The sequence below is a fragment of the Cryptomeria japonica genome, chromosome 3, assembly GCF_030272615.1.
Source record: "Cryptomeria japonica chromosome 3, Sugi_1.0, whole genome shotgun sequence".
NCBI classification, from domain to species: Eukaryota; Viridiplantae; Streptophyta; class Pinopsida; order Cupressales; family Cupressaceae; genus Cryptomeria; species Cryptomeria japonica.
The window spans coordinates 896,039,047-896,059,030 of record NC_081407.1 but is presented as its reverse complement, the minus strand read 5'-3'; the positions used below and the strand labels follow the sequence as shown (position 1 = coordinate 896,059,030).

Sequence of the window (19,984 nt, the reverse complement as noted above, 5' to 3'; positions counted from 1 at the left end):
CCCTGCCATAAAAAATGTCAGATTTGAGTGTATGTAAACTAATTCTAGGTCAATCCCCTAATAACACCATATATTAATGTTTAAGTGGCTTAAAAACTTTATGAATCCAAGTCTAGGTAGCTTGAGCTCTAGTATAAAATCAAAAAAAATATTTTGAGTCTTCCGATGCTCGTAAAAAAGGGTAGTGTAGATTAGGAATCCCAAAATGAACTAACTTGAAACTATTAGGAAGGCCTTGGATGAGAATACATTTGGCAAAATGAACAAGCTTAGGCTTAAGAATGGTTGTCCAAATGGTGTGAGATCTTTGTTGCCAAAGAAAAATAAGATATTATAAAAGCTATGTCTAATTTAAAATAAGCACAATGAGAAGATGAGGTGACAACCAAGGGTAGTCTATGTGATGTCTATAATTTTGAAATGACATATTTGGGCGCTATTTTCAATCTTTTCAATCAAGATCTATCTTTTAAAATATCTATCTAAAATAGTCAATTATGAAATAAAATAAAATAACTCTTGAATAAATAAAATAAATACAGAACAACTCTTAATTAGATCGAAATAATTCATTAAATAAAAATAAAATAGAATAACTATTAAGTAAATAAACCAATTAATAATAGCTTTTAAATACAGAAAATAAAAAAATAAAAATTCATATAAATAAAATAAAATAGATTTTAAATAATTGTAAAGTAAAATAAAAAATAATATATCGTTTTGAAAATTTATTTGAAATATACCAAGAGATATTCTTCAGATCCATTTTTTATCAATATCTTTAAAACATATTTTAGATAATTTTTTAAAAGATATACAGATTTATTTTATTTTAAGTTAATAAGATTGAAATAAAAAATATGTAAAACTCCACTTCATACGGACTGTAAAAACATTGATTGTGTTGAATTTGTTTTTCTACCTTATGCCTTTGTCAGCGCCGATACATACGGAATTTAAAACAGAATTTGAAAACTTGGAATTATCGTAAAGCGGAGAATTTTTGGTTTTTTTCTTTTCATTTAAGTGTACCGCGGTGAGCAATGCATGTGCATGTCGCCATCAAATGATCGAATTTGAATAAAATTCAAAATATTTTATACCACGATGAATTGGCGGAAATATATACAATCAGTGGAGAGGCCTTTAATCCTTTTGCTTAATGTTAGATAAAAGATAAGCGCCAGTCTGTGAAGAATAAAGCTTCATTCCCCTGCAAACGATTTCCCCAAAACAACCTTCCCTTCAAATCCAGTTTAATCAAGTCAAATTACTATTTTTTCGATATATATATGATTTTTTCTTCTATTCTGAGAAGAGGACAAGCAGCTGTGACACCTTTTGAAGTTAAAAGGATCCCCGCGATCAGCCTTTCTCTGGAAGGATATCCATTATGAGTTCAACTTTCTGAGTCAGAATATTTATTGACAGGAACAAACGCGAGGTAGAATATCCTATCATCAAGCAGGTATGTTTGTGGGGACTGTTATTCTTGTTTAAATTCTTAGCAGCTATTAGATTGTTAACTTCCATTTGGAGGTACATTGTGCAGATCTGTGGTGAGGATGAGCATGAGCATGAGCATGAGGGAGGAGTTTTGGTGGGCAGAGGGGGATGAGCCCCATGCAAGTCGCAGGAGGGAGATGTTATCTGTACATCCACAGATCAAGGAACTCTTCGGACCCGATTTATGGGCATTCCCTAAGGTTCTTTCTCTTTCTGTTTCTGCTTCACATTTCATTCACATTGCTTAATTTTACCAGTTTTTTAGTCTATTTGGAGTTCGATTGTTGTTTTAGATCGTGCTCAGTTGCAGGTACCCACAATATCAACTCTGTAATCACCCTTTTAAACTTAGCTCCATCCTGTTATGGAAGTTGAAATTTTCGCTTTTCAAATAAATATTAGAATCGAAATATGCGGTGAAGGAAAGGGCTAAGATCTGGAAACGTTTTCTAAGGATATGGGGACTAAGTACGACAGATTTCTCTGTAGGTGATGCTGATAAAAAAATAGAAGCCTTTTTTCAAGAAATTGGCTCCATTGTGTGGAAAAACAATTTAAGTAGAAGCCAAGAGTATATGTGAGAAATTATAGAAACTATGTGCAAATGGATGGTATGTTTTCTTTTCCGAAAATTTTAAATTTTAAAAATATGTTGTGCAAACTGCCACACAGTATAAAAGTCCCTAAACTGGTGGGGAGAACTTTCAATCCCCAAGACCCGCGTGAAGCTTATAGCTACATTGGTGGGGTTCCCATTGAACAGATAAAGAATTAAAGATCTATTTTAATTCGGTATCTGCATTTTTTTGATTTCCATGGGACTGTTCTCAGAGTAAAAGTAAGGGTGTAAGCCTCTTCCATGGGAAGTACTACTGCAAATCCGATTATAAATGAACTTAAACAGCTGAATTTTTGACAAGATTTTTTTTATTATCAAGTATTAGCTTTTACTTTTGAAAAAGTCTAGCCATCCTGGCCAAAGGGTAAGGCAAAGCATTTACCATTACTATGACCCGGGTTCAAGCACCACTGGGTATTGCTCCCCATGTTAAACCTATCATGTCTTATGGACAAGGACTGTGCATGTCCCAGGTGAATTTTGGCAGAAGAGAAACCTCTCAGATGTGAATTTAGCTGATGATAGATGAGTGTTAAAATATTTATCTACCCCCCAAAAAGGCTATTCTTAGATGAGGACAACTTAAGACAGTTTAACCCAGAAGATACTTGAAAATTCATACACTACGAACAAACCTCTTTCTAAGTCAGGGCATCCCATTGTCAAGGAGGTAATATTTATGGAGATCGTTCTCTTTGACATTTTAGCAGCTATTAAATTTGTTAGCTTACATTTATATTATATTAGGGTGGCTGATGCATTGGGTTATAGATGTGGATGCAAGTATAATCTCCGCATTAGGGTCAAATACTTGAGTTCACACCCAATCAAGGCTCATGGTTGGACATTTTGTAAGATAGTACTACGGTACTACCTGTACCTGGATTAATGATTTCTAATAGGTGGTCTTTGTTTGAAACTAGTGAAAGGGAGGATTTACTTTTCTTAATGTGCTTGCATGTTATCTATTTTATCACAAACATGATGTATATACAGATTTGCACGGCATGGGCTTTTAGTAAACAAAACGGCTAATTACCTGTGTTTTCAGGTTAAGAAAGCTGTCTATGGCCATGGATTTATATACTCCTTAGTACACTTCATTTTGATTATTTCACTTCTTAAGCAGCTTGAATAGGTTACATAACATAAGTCTGAGATTAATAAACAATGGATGGGAGCAGTCTATGATTTCCTGTGCTGACGAGACTAGCTGATATTGTTTCTTTAATGGCCTTGGATTTTTTAAAGAACCTGGAGAAGTATCATTGATTTTTTGGCTCATAAGTTGCTTAGCAGATGTCTGAGCTTTATAATTTGAGCAAATGGGCTGCAACCTGAAAACCACCTATTGTAAGTCAGGATCTCAGTCTATATGCACCTGGTCAAGTTCCTATTGTCCTGAAGTTATGCTCCTATAGGTTATTGAACTAGTTCTGTTTAATTTCTGGCCGACTATCTGGTTCAGTGTTAGGCTATTGAACTAGTTCTGTTTAATCCATAGTTACAAGACTCTGACTCGGCAAGCTGATTTTTGACTCGGATTCGGACTCGGCAAAAACTCGGCCAAGACCCAGCAAATTGAACAACCCGAGAAATTCAAAGATTTTTAATGATTTTAAACTTGTTTTTTGTATTTTTTAATAAATAAACTTCAAAGACACAATAATCTCATCAAATAGAAGCTACTTTGAACACATACACAAGTTTACATTCATTACATAAGTATAAATGCAAATTTTAGGCTTGAGCTGAAGGAAATAAGCTAAACTAAATAACACATTAGAAATACAAATAGTGTCAAATATCTACAAAATTCATGGAATATGAAATCCATGTCATCAAAAGTTCAAAACATATATCAACATAAAGCTAGAGCCTAGAAGTCTAAGGCTTAGAGGAGCCAATATCAGTGATCAATCGACTTTGCAATCCGAGCCCCAATGCTCACACTCGCACTACTACTACTTTCAGATCTTGTAATGTTCCCTACGCCGTACGATGCCTTCAGACACTACTCCTCGTACGGTGATGACCATCTGTAATGTTCCCTACGCCGTACGGTGCCTTCAGACACTACTCCTTGTACGGTGATGATCGTATGTGTGCTCCTTGTGATGTCCGTACTCCTCCGCGTACGGTGATGACTGTACGGTTTGCTCCCTTGATGTCCGTATGGTATACCTTGACCGTATGGTGAGTATTGGGTGAGTGTACAGTAGATGTTGTTCGACCGTACAGGGTGTATGGTAGTGGCCGTACGGTGGGTGAATACCCGCCGAGTTCCGCCCTCAGAGCCCTTCGGATACTTTGTCAATTCAATGTTGCACAGAGGCATGGAATGAATTATTGTTATGCCAGACACAAGAGACTTAGATGAAGATTCACACATACAAAGAGAAATTATATTGATAAGATTCGCACAATAGATTACATACTCCAAATAGAAGCAGAATAGGGTGAGGGATGAATCCCACCGAAACTGCGGATACAAAGTAGGGAGGGTCTTTCACCTCCGAAATGGCGGATAACAGAACTCCAACACGAATTCGCACAACAAAGAAAAATACCAAATTCGCATACCTACAACAATGACTAACTCGGCCATATATGGACTCCAGGAAGTTTCCTGAAGGATTACAAACGGGCCGACACCAAAAAGTTTATAACTAACTAATTAATAAAAGGGGCTCAAGATATATTATGAAGTACGGGGCCGTACAATAAATTATTTAAGTTGACTATTTAATTATATCGGGGACATTACAGTCCTCCTGGCCCAAAAATTGCTTGCCCTCAAGCAATTGCAGAATCCGATGCTCCTCGATCTGTTCATTCTCCCAGAAGATTGCCTCCATCCGTTTGGTCAAAATTTTCCTCACGCGGCCATTGGACATTCCCCTTAGTACCACTTTCTTGCCATCCACTTCGAATGAGAATTCCATCCTCTTGAAGCTTTGTGTGTATTGGTCGAGGGTCTCCATCCATTGAATGCCCAAGATGACATCTGTATCATCCAAATCAATCACGAAGAAATCGTTTGTCACTGTGTAGTTTCCCATGGTGATGCTGAGTTGTGGAACCAGATGAGTACATGACAATAGATTTCCTCCTGCTACCTTGACTTCGAACCCCTCATGCTCCTCTGTATGCAAACGCCTCTTGGTGACGAGTGATGAGTTGATAGAGTTGAGAGTGGCCCCACTGTCCAACATGACTATGACCCGTTGCCCTTGGAGTGTATTGCGAACCTGAAACACACTGCACTCTGGAGTGCTGGTCAGAGCGGCAATGGCACTTCCCCTACGGACCAGTGTGGAAATTCTCTCTACATGATCTATGTTTTCTTAAGCCTCCCCCGTGCTTTGTTGACCATTTTCCTCATTTTCTTCTTCGTTGTCGGACACCACTTCAATGGCTAAGCATCGGTGCCCTGGTCCCCATGGCTCCTTGCAGGTAAAGCAGAGTTTCCTTCTCTTGAGTTCCTGCCTTGTGGCTTCATATAATGATGGCTTCTTTAGGGCTAGGGGTGGTTTGTCATGCGAGTAACTCTCGGAGGAAGAAGATGAGGTCGCCATGTCACGCGTCTTCTTAATCGCTTCAGAGAGTGTGTTGGGATCGAACCCTTTAACCCAACCCTTTAGTGGTTCCATCAATCTGTCCATGAATAGAACCACCAATCTCCTCTCTGAGATATCTGTTACCAACACGTACTGTCTCTGGAATTCTGCAATGTAACTATCCACAAGCCCATATTGCTTTAATTGAGCCAGTTCCTTGAAGTTGAGTTTTGGGTCCTTTCCATCAAAACGATCTATAAGCCTCTTCGTGAATTCGGCATATTGTTGGTTGAAAATTTTGTACACTTGGAGAAATATACAAAATTGTGGTTTCAACCATAGCACACGAGTAAAAACTCTCCTAATTAAGGGAAGGCTCCCCCTATCTAACTAAAACTGAAATAAAAACAGGATGGTACAGCAGTTTTCCTTCTTTTTTCAAGAAAGACAATATCCTTTTCTCTTCATAGAATAGGATAGCGATTGAATATGAATAGCAGTAACTACTTTCAAGTGAAATGAGAGAAAGGAAATGAAGTTTCCTGAAAGCGCAAAGACTTCCGTCACTTCCTTCGGGACGGGACAGCAATATCAAGCTCAAAGACTTGACTATTGGAAGTCCTATCTACCCTTTGCTATACTAAATTTTACAACGAATAAAAGATAACAGTTCAAAGACTGGAATAATCTATTCTTTCAACACAAAGACAAGAACTAATGCAAACTCAAAGACTTGCTGCTATTTCTTATCAAACAATAATTTTTCCTCAAGAATAGACGCAAGCTCAAACACTTGCTGCTCCTTCAAGAGAGTTTCCTATTTTAATTAATCTTCTCTACTTGCAGCTCAAAGATTTCAAATCAGATTGGACTAAGCTCCTTTAGAAATACTTTGCATAGAAGAAATAAAAAGATTCAAACTCAAACATGTAGCTCAAAGACTCAAAACTTGAGTAATCCTTCTTTATTATTCTTCAAAACCTTCAATTCACATACATAAGCTCAAAGACTTCTTGTTGTAAATTTGGCAGAGTTTTTGCTTGCTTTCCCAAAAGATAAAAAATACAATAGACCCCTCAAGTATTTATAGAAGAGGAGCCTTGAGAAAAAGGTGGGAGGATCCTAACTAACTTGAGAGATTCTCTCAACCACCAAGACTCATTCAATAACTAACTGGGACTTCATTAACTAACTAAGAGTTACTCCAACTAACTAAGACTTATTTCAACTACAGTCCTAATCGGACACAACTTGTAGTTGCCTTACATGTAATTATAAAAGTGCAAGTAATTTGTAACTTGCATTTTACAAAAAAAAAAACTTTTACATGTAACTTGTCAAAACTAAATTACAACTAAAGATTACAAAAGAGGGAAAATTCAACTAAGTGTTGAAAAACACTTAAGTTGCATTTTGTGAAGACACAAATCCTTGAAATTTCTGGATGCTTGCTTGTAGTTCATCAGGATTCGGTTCATGGGTGTTCTTGGCAACAACCATAGTCTTCACAATAGTGTCGTGACAACGGAGGAGCGCATAATTGTTTTTATCCATTATAGACTGGATTTCATGCAGAAAGGCTTGGTGTTTCATTAATGCTTGAATCGAAGCTGTTGAGAATTGTTCGCTCCTCCATTCATTATGAATCCTCATCTATAAATCAGCAAGAACTTCTTCTTTTGGAATCAGCTCTCCATCCTGACTTACTATGTTGCAAGAGGCCCTTTCACAATGTGAGACAATATTTCGGTAAACTTCACACCGGAATCTCCTTGCATCACCGATCTCCTCAATGAGGGATTTAAGAACAAGGGTCTTGTTTTCCAGGAGTTCTTCAAATTCCAAGTACATGACCCTGGAAGAGATGATGGCATGCTCCTACAAAATATTCAATTGTTGTTAGGGCATGGTACGCCAGATTGTCAGACTTTTCTCAACACTTTCCAAATTCTTTTTGAAAGTGTTAGAAGTCTGATCCAGTTTCTCCTCAATGGTCTCTAGTTTAGACATTATTTGAAAAATGTCTTTTATTAATTGTACACATTGATCATGAAATTGATCAACCCAGGATTCCAGTGCTTGTACCTTTTGAGCAGCCCTTTCCACTCCACGAATCGATTCTTGGGAACCAAAAGAACCTATGGAGTTACTCCCTTCAGCAGCAGGTTTTGTGATTTTATGAATGGCTGCCATAAGCTGTCGGTTTTCCTCTTCTAGCTTGTCTTTCTTTGCTAGAAGATCATCACACCTTTGCACCAATGAAGCAACAGAAAACTGAGCATCATGTTTAATGACCTCATGCGTTTGCTTGCCCAACTCTATCCTCGTAACCATATAATCAGCAGCTGACATTTCATCAAGTGGCTTATCTGCAATAGGTTCCACAATTTCAGCTACTTTCATTTTGTTACTGTCAACCGTTACTTTGGAGATAGTCTTGGCCTTCTTAGCAACTTTAGATCTGGACTGTTTCAGTTGCTGATAGTCAAAGGCATCAGGTGAGATCTCTTGCTTCTTCCTTTTCGGGGTGAAATAACTAAGCCATGGAGGCAAAGTCATCAACTCTCTTCTAGTAGCAACCGTAGGTAAAGGAGAAGCAGTTTCTGTTTGAATTACCGTGGTCATCCTGGGAGGAATATCTGTTTGGACAGCGACCACGGTTTGTTCAGTTACTAATGGGCATGAAGATTGCCTCATGAATTCTTCAAAACCAGAGAAGTGGAAGTATCAATTTCTGATAACTGGATGCAAGTAGGAATATCTTTAGGAACTTTCAACACACTTTCTTGTTGATGATCAAGAGATGGCTCGTATGCTGAAATGGGAATTGCATTCTGAGGAGACTCATCCACAAGCAAATCAGGAGGAGAAAGAGGCGTCTCAATGGAAACTGGAGGAATGGCCTCATGAGGCGAGTCTGAAACTGGAGACTCAGGAGCGTCATCAGATTGCTACCCCTCTTCTGGATTATCCAAATCGATCACCTGAACATGGAATCGTGATTTTTCCTTCCCACGAATAGTCGTCTCCTCAAGAGGAAGCACTACTGCACGACTGAATCGTAACTTGATTCTTGTGCCTGAAGATGAAACACCCTCCTTGTTGTCAATCTGAATCTCAGATTTCCGTCCAAGAGGCCCCGTAGAATCATCTTCTTTACCAACCTTGATTTTGATAAGTCTAATAGCATTACTTTTCAGCCATGTATTAGTGTTGGCCAAGATAAGCTGAAATCTGTCAAGGATGGAGATGCACTCTTTGTGCGACCATTGGATCAAAGGAAGTGGAGCTTCCTCAACCCTCCATGAAGTGTATTCAGGATCAAGTATATGCTCGTTATCAATCATCCCTTGTGGGATATCCGCCAAGTTTAAATCAACAATTTGCTCAACAGTGAGCCTGCAGTAATCCATCTTGAGGACTTCGGCTTCTGTACGAAGATCTACCCAGATGTCTTCAATGTGATGAACATGCACAAAGGATTTCTTGATTTTCTCCTTCATACTTCTTGTTGACGTGTCTGAAATCGCATTACTGCAAACTCCATACGGCCAACGCAGAATAGAATAGCCGACTGATTATCCTACTCTCTCTTGAGATAAGGAAGTCTCTAATGCTGTTTTCTAAGTTTGATCAAAGGAGACAACCTCAAGGTTTCTTTTGTCAGGTCTTGACTGCGGGATCTCTCAGTGGCTCGATGTGTTTTGCTGGAAACACAAGGGGGACTTACGTTTAATTGGCAACAAGCTAGTCTGCTGTGATTCTCGAATTACGCAATAAAGAGCAAAAGTAAAGGTTTAGGAGATCTAAAACTAACAACACGGGTATGCGGGTAGACGGATTCAACATAACCAATTCCTGTTTGGCCAGAACGGCTCACAACTTTGCAGGAACGGTGCAATCTTCAAAGGGACTTGGAAGATTTTCAGATTGGAGACGCACGGCTAAGCACCCAATTCTGGCGCAGCTCAGACGGACACCTGCAATTGAACTAAGCACAATCGAAGGCTCAGGTTAACCACACAAAAGGATACACAATCAGTATATCCTCAGTGGTATGAGCCCGAATCTATCAAATACCTGCACACCCAAAATAGAAAGATCTATCTAAAATGCTGAAAGAAACCATGCAAACAGGATGAAAACAAGACAATAAACACCAAATCAATGTTCATATATTGATCTCAACTGCCTATTACAACAATTTCTGCAGCATCTCTATGCTACTGCTAAGATCTAACCTATTCTAACTCTAAAATCTAACTATCTAGCAATTTCTAACCCTTTCTAACCTTTACAAAAGAAAGGCCTCTGCCTTTTATAGATATTCCAATTTTGAACCAGAGGCCAGGATGGACTGCATCCAAGGGTCCTGATCTGTCTTCCAGAAGTTGACAGCCTTGACCAATGCCGAATTAATTCTCAGTTATCCAACTAGCAACTATCTCAACTACCTGCCACTATTTGGCTTTAATTCAAGCCTATCCAATTTTCTTGCTGGTTGGGAATAGTTATCCACAAAAATATCTTGCACGGGAGCCATAGGCAGTTTACAATAAAGCAATTTCAGCTTTAAAACTGAATTTCTGGACTTAAATCCAGCTGTGTGCTTCTTTGAGAATGCATAAACTTGCAGCATTCAGAGTGTTCTTTTGCTTTTTGCCTCCAATTTCGCCAGTGGACTTCATCTATGTTCAACGGCACGGTTCCCAATGCTCGGTTGCTCTTGCGCTCCTGCATCTTTTCTTTTCCAATCTTCAGCGCCTGGCCTTGAATTGCGATCCTTCCTCGATTTGCGTTTCAGGTCTTTCTCCTGGTTCTTCGATGACGTCTTGCGATCAATCAATTTCACTTATTAAATCAATTTGAAAAATTAAATATTTTAATTTTAACAAACATTAAATTTAATTACGACGTCTGGCTTGAGAAGCTCTTTGCGAGATGTATCTTGAAAATGCTTCTCTTTCTCTTGGAATGTGAAATCCGATCCTTGGTTGTTTACTTTTGCGTATTTTACCTTTGGAGTCTTGGACGTTTTAAATGGGTTTATGGCGCAATTCTGGAGGTTTGAAGAGCTCCTGCAGATTCTAAAACTCTAACTCTCATGCTTTTTTGGTAAATTTCGGAGAACGGAGGGCACCTTTTGAAATTTGCAAAAAATTTCGGACCCTTTGGCGTTTTTGCAAATTTGGAGTATTTAAACTTTTGAATTTTCAAAACCTTTCACTTTTGGCTCATGGGTCCGAAGTTTGAGGACTTAAGGCGAATTTCGGACCTTTGCCATCCTTTTGCAAATTTCGGAGCTTACATATATTTTGCAAAAATTGCGATTTTCAAACATTTCGCCCCTAGAGTCCGAAAATGGGACTTCACGTTTTACCTTTCCCAGGGGTCCGAAAATGGACTTCACGTTTTACCTTTCCCAGGGGTCCGAAAATGGACTTCACGTTTTACCTTTCCCAGGGGTCCGAAAATGGACTTTCGCGCTTTCGGAGCTGGAGGCGCCTTTAAAAGATTTCGCACTTTAAACTTTTCTGCGGGGGTCCGAAAATGGATCTAAGTGCCTTTTCGGACTTTCGGACCTAGTGCGTCCTTTTTTAAAAAAAAAACATTTCGCCCTTTTGAAAAACCTCGGACCTGGGGTCCGAAAATAAGGTTTTAAGTGATTTCGGGGGGCGGAGGCGTTTTGCGTTTTAAACTTCGGACCTGGGGCGTGTTTTAAACATTTCGTGATTCACTTTAAACGCAGGGGTCTGAAAAGAACTTAAGTGACTTTTCGGAGCAAAGCACTATCTTGTTTTAAAACGTTTCACGATTTAAACTTCGGAGTTGGGGTCCGAAAATCGCACTTAAGTCATTTTCGGACCTTCGGACCTCACAACACCTTTTGCGATTTTGCCATATTTAGAAATTTCGGCCCCAGGGTCCGAAAATGATGCTTAAAGTGAATTTCGGACCTTGAAACACTTTTGGCAACTGTTTCAACTTTTGGCTTCTGGGTCCGAAATTGAGCATATGGAATATAACATTTAAGTATAAGTGACATTTCCATATGTCTTTCTCCTTTCTTATACTTTAAGTTATATTCCATATATACTTTCAGGATGTTTGAGAGTGGTTTCGGCCCTCCAGGAGTTATATTGCAAATTCTAGCTTTTGGAGGTTTCCTCAGTTTTCAGAGTTAGCCAAATTTCAGGATCAGGAAATTCCAGACTTAGCCAAATTTCAGGGTCAGGACAGAAAGGCACAAACTGGGGGTCCCTATCCAAGACGGGGATGGGTGTGTGATTTGCACAACACTTCTGTAATCAAAATCAGCTCTTTTTATAAACCTTTTGAGCTTGATTTCCTGCAATTCAGCCTCCATGGCCTTAGCCTTTACAGATGTGACAAGGGAGTATCGGCCAATTTTCAATGGATTTGTGGTAGAGATCCCCATTCCAACCTTGTGTTTAGTAGATTGAAAAGTGTGAACAGCCATAATCTGTCTTCCCAACTCCATGAGAATTATCTCATCGGTTGGGTATCTCGGAAGCATGTATCGCTGACCATCATAGCATCCTATCCTCATATAGGTGAAGGTGGGGAATTGCAGAAACAAACACCCATACTCAGACACCTTGATCCATGCCTCATCTGATACTGTCTTGTTCCTGAGATTTCTGTCAAACTGACAAATGAAATATCCGAAGAATGCATCTTGGACCCTTCTGAAATGCAGTTTGTTGGGTTTCAACGGCAACTGGTCATAATATTCCCAAACTGGTATAAGTGAGTGATCACCCTTGGTAGAAAGACCTAGAAAGTGTCTAAGTGATGCTGCTAAATATACTAAATAGGAATTCATGAAGAAGGTCATGGTGGTAGGAACTGCTGCAAGTTGTTCGCACAAAGCATCGCTGATGACTTCCCCCCATGAAATGTGATGTGAATGCCGTATGAACATAATGAACTGATACATCCATGGTTCAAAGACATTGGAATGTTCAAGGCCCATCATCCTGCTGAGAAGAGTGATGGTGTCTCCTATCTCCTATTTGAAATCACAACGGTACAACTTTGCCCACCTTGAGAAGGAAGGTCGTGGCTCTTGGATCCACCTATTGATGTGCCGCTTGCAATCTTTTTCCCTCTTCAAGTAATATTCCGCTGCACTTTCTTTGGTGATTTCCATATAAACAGGTGCAGGAGGTATTTTGAAGACCTTCTCGATTGTATCCGCATCGAGAAGAATTATAGCTTCACCATCATCATTTTTGATGACTCTTGATTCCTTGTCAAAATGATGGGCGCAGGCAAGAACGAACTCAAGTTCTAGGGCAGCCACCGGGAAGGAAGATGCATGATGGATATGGCTGTCCAACAGCCGCTGCAAGTTATTATCCTGTGGATCTTCTACTCTATTGACGAATTCTGCCATATCAACGTGCCCTATCTCCGTGTCTCTGATGCGATCCAAAGGAGAAGAAACCTGGGAAGGTGCAATCTCATTCTGATATTTGTCATATTTGTATTTCATTTTCTTTGGAGTTGGAGATGCTGGCAAATTTGACATTGATTGTGAACCTGGAATGCTGTGATGAAGACTTAAGAGAGTTAAGGCAACATCATAGTTAGCTGCAAATATCATTCTTCCTTCTCCAAATGGGTAAAACTTTGATTCTTGAATTTCACGATTTTGTGAGAGGAAGAGGGGGAATATGTAGAAATGGTAAAATCTTGACTTTGACCAATTTCGGATATTGGGAGAATTTTCGCAAGTATACAAGTTGGAAAGGACATACATGCAATCGGGGTTTTAAAACCCGAATAAAAGTACACTTGTAAATTCGAAAATGGAGAAATTGACGAAAAATGAGATTTTGACTTGCGGGAAATGATGGAAACGGAAAGAACGGATATGGGGAACATGAATGGATAGAAATGGGAAAATTCAGGAAAGTCATTTTCATGAAAATGGGAAGAACTATTCAACATGTAATCCGGTTTTCAAAACCTGAATTTGCAAGGGAGGGGTATTTCACATTTTTTAATTTGGAATTTTAACAAAAAATGGTTAAATTCCTTAACCATAGGGGAAGAACAAGAATTTCCAGCGAACTTGTAATCGAGATTAAAAATCCCGAATACAAGTAAGGAGTGAATTTTTGGGAAGAACAATGCAATTCGAAAATTGCATACCAAGGGGAAAAAATCCTCTCACAAAAACCGATTTTTGGGGGGAAGAACAACATATATTTACAAAAATGCAACTAAGAAAGAAAACTAAGAAAGCAAGAAAATAATAAAATAAAGGAGAGAAAGGAAAAAAGCCATACCTTTCTTGAAAAAAAAGCAAATGCTTCTCCAAAAATGCAACCAATTTTTGGAAATAAGAAGGAAGACCAAAAATAGAAGCAATCCGCAATGCCAAAACCCTTAACACGTTTTTGCAAAAAATCCCCAAACTGATAAATGTAGCAGCAATCCCAAATTTGGAAGATCAAAGTGCCAATGAGAGAGCACACCCAAGAGGATTAGAACAAAACGCCTAAGGAGGAAGTAGAAGAAATGATGACAAGTGTTTGCAAAGCGTAGCCAAAGGAGTCACATGGAAAAAACGTGGCCATCATTTGCACACCAAATGGCATCATTTAATAGCTCAACAATCCTCCTAAACTCCACACCTAGATGAGAAAGGGCAAAACGATTTAGGAGAGTGGAGTTTGTTGAAGATTTAATCCCTCAAAAAGTGGCATTTATGGAAAACGTGGTTGCTGATTTAGGGCAAAAACCAATCAATGCAACCTCCATTTGGCGTGAAAGATGTCCATGAATGCATGAAAATAGGGTAGAAGCAAAAACGCCTTTCCTCCCTAGAAAATCTCCACAAAAATTTGCTTTGAATTCGTCAAAAACCATTTTTTTTTGCATTTCGGGTTTCTTGGAATGAAAGACAAGTTCGATTTTGCATAAGGGAATGCAAATCGGGTTTTTTGAAGCAAATTGCAAGTTTTATTTTCCACTTTTTCACTTACTAGCCAAAATCGGGTTTTTTTGGAGCAAATGACAAGTTTTATTTTCCACTTTTTCACTTACTAGCCAAAATCGGGATTTTTGGAGCAAATGACAAGTTTAAAATTGTCAAAAAAACACTTGCAAGGCAAAATCGGGTTTTTTGGAGAGGAATACAAGTTTTAATTACTTGTATAAGGGAAATAAAATCCCTACAACAAGTTAGAAATACTTGCACATATGTAATGGGGATCTAAAATCCCTATTACATGCAAAAACCATTAAAGTAGGGGTTTTTTGACCAAACTGCAAGTTTACTTGTAATTGGGCGAAAAAAATCGCTATTTTAACTAAACAAGACCAAAAAACAATAAAAAAGACAAAAACAAGAAAAAGAAATTTAAAACAAATTGCAAGTAACATCTTTTAATAAAGATGCACATGTAATAAGCTGAAAATTCCCCTACAGCAACCAAAACAATGAATATCATTAAAACTTGTAGTTTGAAGAAAATTCTCCACCTGCAGTCGGGGTTTTAAAACCCGAAATTGAAAGAAAGACATTGCAAATGAACCCCGAATTTGACGAACTTCGAAACGTAGTTCGAGGATAGATTGAGGATTAAGCCAGTCCAAGGATTAGTCAAAATTTTGCCTCGGGAAGCATGCTATAGAGTAAATTTTTTCATTTTTTCACAAAAATTTCATGTAGTGGTCCTTCATTTTTGGAAACAAAAATGAGGACAACACATATGAAGTTATTTGTTCATGGCCGAGAGTGACCATTCCATGATGCCACCATTCGTGATCAACTCCTTCCAGGTGAAGTGCTGCAAATTTGATAACTTCATCTTCAGGCATCGGGTTGAGTTGGAAGTAGGTATCTGCTTTTTGTACCCAAGCTCGTGCTGAGGTTGCTTCGATCCCATCAAAGGATGACAAATTAATCTTACCAACCTTTTGTTTGATATCATAGTTGTAGTAGCCACGACTTCTACCGCTCGAGGATTTCATCCGGAGTTCAACATAGTCCTTGAAGGATATGTCTCCCTTGAGATTTGCATCCTTCCAATCTTTATTCAGCTGTTCTTGCAAATCGTGGAAAGTGGCCTCTTGCTCCCCACAGGGTGCTTCTGTTCTTTGGGGAAATGTCGGCATTAGTGGCCGGAAATGGAAGCGCTGTGGGTTTGACCTTCCAGTGATCGAATTATCGCCATGATCTCCATTTGTTTTACCTACGACCAATTCTTGCAATGTATCCTCCATGATTTTTTGTCGTTGTTCCCCTCTAATCATTGTTTCGTTGAGTTGAGCTTGGCTTTTGGTTAGCTCCCTTAACAGTGCCATAACTTCCTTGGTAGGATCCTGTGGTTCCCCCATTCTATCGACATAACGGTACCTCCTTCTGGTGTAGACTTGCATCCACTACTCGACAGGCTGGCAAGATCACTAGCTCTGATACCACTGTAATGTTCCCTACGCCGTACGGTGCCTTTAGACACTACTCCTCGTACGGTGATGACCGTCTGTAAAGTTCCCTATGCCGTACGGTTTGCTCCCTTGATGCCCGTACGATATACCTTGACCATACGGTGAGTATTGGGTGAGTGAACGGTAGATGTTGTTCGGCCGTACAGGGTGTACGGTAGTGGCCGTATGGTGGGTGAATACCCGCCGGTAGATGTTTGATCGTACGAGGTGTACGGTAGGGGTCCGTACGGTGGGTGAATACTCGCCGAGTTTTGCCCTCAGAGCCATCCGGATACTTTGTCAGTTCGATGTTGCACAGAGGCATGGAATGAATTATTGTTATGCCAGACACAAGAGACTTAGATGAAGATTCGCACATACAAAGAGAAATTATATTGATAAGACTCGCACAACAGATTACACACTCGAAACAGAAGCAGAATAGGGTGAGGGATGAATCCCACCGAAATTGCGGATACCAAGTAGGGAGGGTCTTTCACCTCCGAAATGGCGGATATCATTGTTAGGACCCGAAGGCAACTGAGAGGGGGGGTGAATTAGTTGTCTATTAATTTCAACCCAAATATACTTTAACCAAACTTGATACTTAATACCGGTAAACCAAACTTAATGCCGGTAAACAGATTAACTGTTAATAACAGTACCGGTGAAACTTAATGCATGAAACAAAAAGAGAAACAATGTCCACAACACATAACACAGAGATTTGTACGTGGAAACCCTATAAGGGGAAAAACCACGGTGGGAAACCTTACCCACAATCAAATGATACTACTGCAGATAGTATGTGTATACAAATGGGGTGTGCACATGCAGATAGGCCAGCTGCCTAGAGCTCACTGCTCAATCACAAAATGAGAGTCACACTGACTACAATTGGATGATTAAATCCAATGATAATGTACTGCTCAAAGTAGCATCTCTAATGCTGGATTCAGTATCGGTTAAGCTCTGATTGTCTCCTTCAAACCTTCCTTGAATCTTCAAATGATGTCTATGTGAGTAGCTCTACTTATATTCGCATATACCGAATATCACAACCTTATAATACCTTATCTCCTCTCCTATATCAATCTCACAATTGAGATCTTACATATATATCAAAATCTAAGACCAAATGTGTAGGTCGGCTTACTAAGAATAATATAATAAAATCTATTACAAGTAAGTCAAGATGCGATGCATCATGTCGGCTCAACAACAATATTAATTGATTAAACCATCTCCATAACGTGCCGTGCTGATTTGGAATAGATAACGCTTGCCAGTCCATAACCTAGACCCATTTGCTGGTAACAACAAATATGTTAAACCGATTAGACCAATAACCAAATCTCCAAAACCAAGTGTCCAAACCATGCCTTCGACATAACCAAGTGATCTCCAGATGATAACAAGTCATCCTTAGTGCCGGTGAACAATATAACCTACCGGTGAACCAGATATCGGTGACTGTGCATAAGTCATTGAACTTGCTGGTGAACATAACCAAAGATCTTCAGAAGGATAAGTGTTGATAAGTGTTGACATCAATGACAAAACCAATGCAACATATCCATAATACCAACAAACAGAACTCTAATAAGAATTCACACAACAAAGAAAAATACCAAATTCGTATACCTACAACAATGACTAACTTGGCCATATATATGGGCTCCAAGAAGTTTCCCGAAGGATTACAAACGGGCCGACACCAAAAAGTTTATAACTAACTAATTAATAAAAGGGGGCCTAAGATATATTATGAAGTACGGGGCCATACAATAAATTATTTAAGTTGACTATTTAATTATATCGGGGACATTACAGATCTAGGAAATGGAGGCCGAGGATTTGAAGAAGCCTCTCCACCAATGGCTGCCATTTCTTCCATTTGCTTCCTTTTTAGTTCTTTTTTCTCTTTAAATTCCTCTAATTGAGCTTGCACTTCACTTATAGCCTCAAGGGGTGCTTTTTTGCGTGGTTTTGCATCATGGCATTCTATTTGTGCAATGTGATATTTCAACCGGTTAATACCTCCCCCATTATATTTTGTATTGCAATAAATACATGTTACTTTCCTTTTTTGATTCGGGGATGCCATGTTTCCAAGCCTTATCTTGTCTAACTGGGGCACTACTTCCAATACCAGTAGGTTGAGAAATTATGCTGCAATATATTATAAATGAAAAAAATCAGCATAATGTCTCTTATTCTAATTAAGTGTCTAATTAAGTGAAAACTTAAAAATAAATAATAGAAAGAAAAAACGAAACTAGGTTTTCAACTTTCATATTTTTTCCATCAATATAAAATAAAACAAAAACAAAATAACTGTACAAAAAAATGGAAATATGAAAGTAAGAAAATAAAAAAATAACAAAAAATGTAACTTACCTCTTTAAATATGCTAGAAACCTCTTCTAAATCCTTCTTTAACTCCTTTAAATGCTGGAATGCAAGCTACTAACTTGCACATACAATCAACAATTGCAATCTTCTCTTCAATCTATCTGCTGGTCTGCTCTTCAATGCCTCTATTTTTTTGCTCAAAACTGTCTTTTTCTCTCCTCCTTGTGTTTGCAAACAAGAAAAGCGACTTTTTAGGGTAAGAGTGAAAATATATTCACCTTTTGTTTCACTTAAAACAAACACTTTTTTTTTTTTTTAATTGTTTTTTTAATTCTTGCTGGGCGGCAAAGTCTTGGCTCGAGACTCGGCGAGTTTGTGCAGACCCAGCCAAACTCAGCTGAGTCCGAGTCTAGGGTCCTCTAGACTCGACAGAGGTGATCCGCCTCGAGACTCGCCGAGTCTGGCGCCGAGTCTGGGCTAAACTCTGCGAGTCTTGTAACTTTGGTTTAATCTTTGCCTACTATCTGATTCGGTGCTAAGGGGTTGAAATTGCAACTACCTATCCTTGTTTTGAGGCTAATTACAAACTTCTTTTTATCTATAATTTCCTTCTTGACTGAATAGACTCAGCAATGCTATTACTAAATTGGCTATCAGTTTTACTGAGTTGATCATACAGTGGTACAACTATGGTAAAACAAGTGTCTCTAGTGGCAGATTTATTACCTCTTGTTCTTGGAGCTTAACTTTGAAGTATCTAATGGGATATGTAACCCAATTACTTAGTCAGCATTATAGATACTGGTCTGGACCCTTGTATCTCAAGGAGCTAATGGACCCTTGGAATCATAATCTGATTTTTTTGTTTCATGAATTAGCTATATCTACCAAGTTTCCTGATGCGGGGACGGGGTCCAGGATGGGGGTACAGCGGGCCTAAGTTTGGGGACAACAGGGGCATGGTGGTGGGCGGGGACGAGGAGGGTGGCAAGGTAGTGGTGCTGATTTACATGTAGTACTTGAAAAATTAGTTATAAAAATATGTATAACTGTATAAGGAATAAGTAAACACATTGCAACGATTGCATTGAACTTTGAACATTAAGATATATGTAGAAATATTGTGTTGGAGTATCTTAAAAGGATCTAACCCTAAAGACAGTAAAAGCTCTAATTACCTATCATTTCAGCCCAGGGTATGGAAATAATAGTACAAATCTATTTCAATTTTGTTGTAATGAAAAACATCTTTATATGTGTAATGACCACCCTAGATGATCTTTTATTTTTTAACAAGCATAAGAACAATGCAAACTGAAACTATGCTATCTTGGCTATTAATTACTGATAACTATTACAAGCTGATATAGGGTAGCACATTGAAAAGGCACTTTCTAGATTGCCCAAATTGCATGAAATTGGCACCCAATAGAAAACAATAAAGGTAAATACCTTGAAAACACAGCTGAAATGATCG

The 19,984-nt window shown here is 38.7% G+C and overlaps 1 protein-coding gene across 4 annotated transcripts in view; it reads left to right on the top strand.

Annotated features, from left to right (window-relative positions):
- Positions 1-1,043: 1,043 nt before the first annotated feature.
- The window catches only part of LOC131059715 (sphingolipid delta(4)-desaturase DES1-like), a 32,130-nt gene continuing 13,189 nt past the window's right edge, over positions 1,044-19,984 (top strand). For 2 of the 4 annotated variants that reach the window (XM_057992727.2, XM_059216991.1), the window contains exons 1-2: positions 1,055-1,471; positions 1,556-1,709. In XM_057992727.2, coding sequence (XP_057848710.1) covers positions 1,569-1,709 — 141 coding nt within the window. In that variant the 5' untranslated portion in view covers positions 1,055-1,471; positions 1,556-1,568. Of the gene's footprint in view, positions 1,472-1,555; positions 1,710-19,984 lie in introns of all 4 variants that reach the window. The other 2 variants (XM_057992729.2, XM_057992728.2) reach the window with 2 other exon arrangements.